This window comes from Salvia splendens, chromosome 16 (genome assembly GCF_004379255.2).
Source record: "Salvia splendens isolate huo1 chromosome 16, SspV2, whole genome shotgun sequence".
Taxonomy (NCBI): Eukaryota; Viridiplantae; Streptophyta; class Magnoliopsida; order Lamiales; family Lamiaceae; genus Salvia; species Salvia splendens.
The window spans coordinates 31,601,680-31,605,553 of NC_056047.1; the positions used below are offsets into that span (position 1 = coordinate 31,601,680).

At 34.7% G+C, this 3,874-nt stretch overlaps 1 protein-coding gene across 1 annotated transcript; it reads left to right on the forward strand.

The window, feature by feature from the left end:
* Positions 1-203: 203 nt before the first annotated feature.
* LOC121770496 (protein FAR1-RELATED SEQUENCE 7-like) lies at positions 204-3,422 on the forward strand. The gene is made up of 8 exons (XM_042167216.1): positions 204-212; positions 373-483; positions 912-1,033; positions 1,124-1,202; positions 1,325-1,743; positions 1,896-2,067; positions 2,432-2,891; positions 3,097-3,422. Exons 1-8 carry the CDS (start codon positions 204-206, stop codon positions 3,420-3,422), a joined length of 1,698 nt encoding a protein of 565 aa, XP_042023150.1.
* The last annotated feature ends 452 nt before the right edge of the window (positions 3,423-3,874 follow it).

The window sequence follows — 3,874 nt, forward strand, 5'->3', positions numbered from 1 at the left end:
CGGAGTTTGGTTGAATCCGAAGTTTTTAGGTTGATTTTATCGACTTTGATTATGTTTTTATGCTTTATTTGTTGATGCCTAGTCGAATTTGTTACTAATCGTTTTTTTTACTTTTTCATCTATAGCTTCGAGTTCAATTCGTAATCAAAAGCTAAGGTGTTATCTGATGGTATCTTCATCTTATTCCGAGTCGACGTCGACGAATGGTGAAGGTAATTTGGATTGGTTTTCATTAACATGCCATTTTTGTACTTTGTTGGTGAATTATACTCTGTTGACATAAATCCACAGTTATTGATATTTGAATTGATTTTCTGTTGACATAAATGCAAATCTGTTGATATGATGTATGTTACCTGTTAAATATTGTAGGTAGATATACTCTTTGTTAACATGCAAAATAGTTTTATGCAAAATGCACTCTCCCCTGCTGAAGAGCTCCTGCTGTGGTGTTTGTTGGTGAAGGAAGGTGTTATGGGTAGGGTTGACGGTTCATGATAGGATGTCTAAGATGTTGGTGTTGGTGTGTTGGTGCTGCATATTTTAAGATTTTGATTCTGGTGTGGGTCATTTAAGATATGATAGTTGTCATTATGTTCTGATTTGAATTGATGTTCTGTTGATATAAATGCAAATATGTAGACATGATGTATGTTACCTGTTAAATATTCTATTTAGCTGTACTCTTTGTTAACATTTTTTTGACATACAAAATAATTGTATGCAAAATGCACCCTCCCCTGTCTGAAGAACCCCTTCTGTGGTGTTTGTTGTTGGAGGAAGGGGTTATGGCTATGGTTGATAGTCCATGATAGGATGAATGATATGTTGGTGCTGCTTATTTTGAGATTTTGATTCTGGATTCAGGTGTTGGTCAGTTAAGATATGCTAGTTCACATTATCTGTTTTAGGTTGTTGACATATTTTCCCATTATGTAGTAGGACCTGTTATTCCAATTTGCAAGGCTGAGTTGAGGCCTTATGAAGGTCAAAAATTTTCTTCACTTGAGGAGGGGATTTCCTTTTCTGAAAAGTAAGCTCAAGAGGCTTGTTTTGATTTTCAAAGATTTGGAAATAGGTCTAGTGGTGGTGTTATTACTTTTCAGTATGTTGTCTGCAACAGACAAGGTTTTCATACAGTTGATCCGTTGGATGTCGGTGTAATTATATCTGACGATGTGAACGTGTCAGATGACGATGAAGTAACTTCAAAGATGAAACGCAGACGTGGCACAAAAAGGTGTGGATGTGGAGCAAGGATCAGTTTCAAGTTTTTTTTTCTGATTGTGGTGTTAAATATTATCATGTGCATCAATTCATTGAGGAACACAATCATGCTATGGTTGACAAAGATCATAAGCGATTTATGAAAGGAAATCGCAATATGAATGATGTTCATCACAAGTTTGTTGAAGATTGCACCAAAGCTAACATCGGTGCTACTTCAACTTTCAACTTATTAAAGGAGTTTTTTGGTGGTTATGATGTTGTTGGGTGTACGTTGAATGATGTTAGGAATGGTTCTCGTGATATTAAAGAGAAACTGAAAGAAGTGGATGTTCAAATGATCCTAAATCAGATGCAAGAGAAGAAGAGAATTTGTGAAGGCTTTTTTTACAAATATCAATTATCACCTGATGATAATAAGTTAGTGAGCTTATTTTGGTCTGATGCTGAGTCTCGGAAACATTACCATATGTTTGGAGATGTTGTAGCATTTGATACAACATATACGACAAACATGTAGTTTATTTATTATACTTGGTAATTGACATACATAGTAGTTAGTTGACTTAGCAGTTGACATAGTAGTCAACATAGGATATATCTGTAGTTGAGGCATTGGTTATTATGAAAAATTTGTTGATTTTTGTGTTGATCTATTTGTTCAATAGGTATCGTATGGTGTTTGGTCCATTTACTGGGAAAGACAATCACGGGTGTCCTATTGCATTTGGAGCTGGTTTCGTATCCAGTGAGAACTGTGATGCATTCTCATGGCTTTTTACTGTGTCAAGGATCATAATCACAGACCAAGATTGGGGAATGAGGCTTGCAATTGAGAAGGTATTATTAGGTACAAGGCATCGTTTGTGCATGTGGCATATTATGAGGAGTTGTTTGAGAAAATACCTAAATCTATTTCTGATAGAGAAAAGTTTAGTAAGGAGTTTAAGGCTTGTGTTTGGTCAGAATTGTTAGATCCAGATGAGTTTGACATATTATGGACTGCTATTGTTGAAAAATATGGTGTGTAAGATCATAAATGGTTTAAGGACATGTTTGCTGTTAGACATATGTGGATCCCAGCCTACTTTAGAGATGTTCCTATGGGTTCTTTAATGAGAACAACATCTTTTTCAGAATCTGAAAACGGTTTTTTAAGAGGTACTCGAAACCGTTGTTTAATTTTGCTGACTTCACTCTTCAGTATAACAATGCCATTGATGCTCAAAGGAATCAAACTGAAAGGCTTGACTATTATGATTATGTAATCTCTCCAAAATATGCCACTGATTTAGCATTTGAGAAACAATTGGCATCTGTATACACGGATAGGATGTTTAGAGTGGTACAAGAATTGATTTCTGAGGCTGATAAGAGTTGTCGGATGATTAGCATGTCCACTTTGGAGAACATCGAGGTCTTTAAAGTTTCTGATACTAGAAAGAAGACCTTCACAGTTACACATGAGAAAGAGACTGAATCATTTGATTGTGAGTGTAAACTCTTTGAAAGGTGTGGTTATCTATGCAACCACCTTTTCTTCGTCCTCAGAAACAAAGATGTCAACAATATTCCAGAGAAGTATGTTGGTAACCGGTGGCTGAAAAGTGAATTATTGAAGGCAGTTCATGGTCTCACGAGTGATGAAAGTGCGTCTGGCAAAGGTATGTGAACTGCTTCCTATAGATATTTCAGTTGATTTGTCATATGTTGCTCAAACAAGACGCCAACATTCTCTGTATCTAACAAAAACACTCATGTTTAGTATATTTCAATTTTGTGTTGACATAAACTGTATAGGCTGTTGACATGTTACAGATTTAGTGTTCATATAATTTAATAGGATATTGACATGTTATATGTTTGCAGGTTATAACGAAGATGACAAGCTACAGATTGGTAACATGTGTCATGGACGTTACTTTGGTCTATATCAACGCGCTTTTAAGAATAAAAATCATCTGATTGCATTGGATAATTTGCTTGCGGGTATTGCTCCTCAAATTTTTACTGATGACATTACTGGATCTTCATCAGTTGATAAAAATGATTCCATCAAGAATATATATGGTATTGCTATACCTGAAGAAATAACTGCACGTGCTCCAGAGGTGGTTAGTACAAAGGGAGGTGCAAGTGACAAGAAAAGCAGGATTAAGTCGAGCATAGAGAAAGCAATTGAAAAAAGCAAGTAAACTTCATAGGCGTTGTGGAAAGTGTCATAAAGTGACTGATCATAATGCCAGAGGTTGTGGCAGAAAGTAGACATAATTGTTCTTTTTTAACAAACAAAGTTGTTTTTGAGTTTTTAACATATGCTACAAGTTATTGACATTTTCTTATTAGTAGTTGATATTTGATATTTTGGCTATTGATATGAGAATTATTTAGTCGTTGACATTTTATACAGTTTATTGACATTTTTATATGTTTTTAACATTTGATTTACTGTCTATTGACATGTATTATATGACCATAATTCAAGTACATGTGCCAAATAGGGGGAAAAATAGTTGTTTTTTTTAATTATAAGATTTGTTTTTAAGTTGATGACATTTTCTTATTTGTTTTTAACATTTGATTTGCTGTCTATTGAAATGTATTATATTACTACACGTACAAGCGACGTCAACTGTGTTCCAAGCCA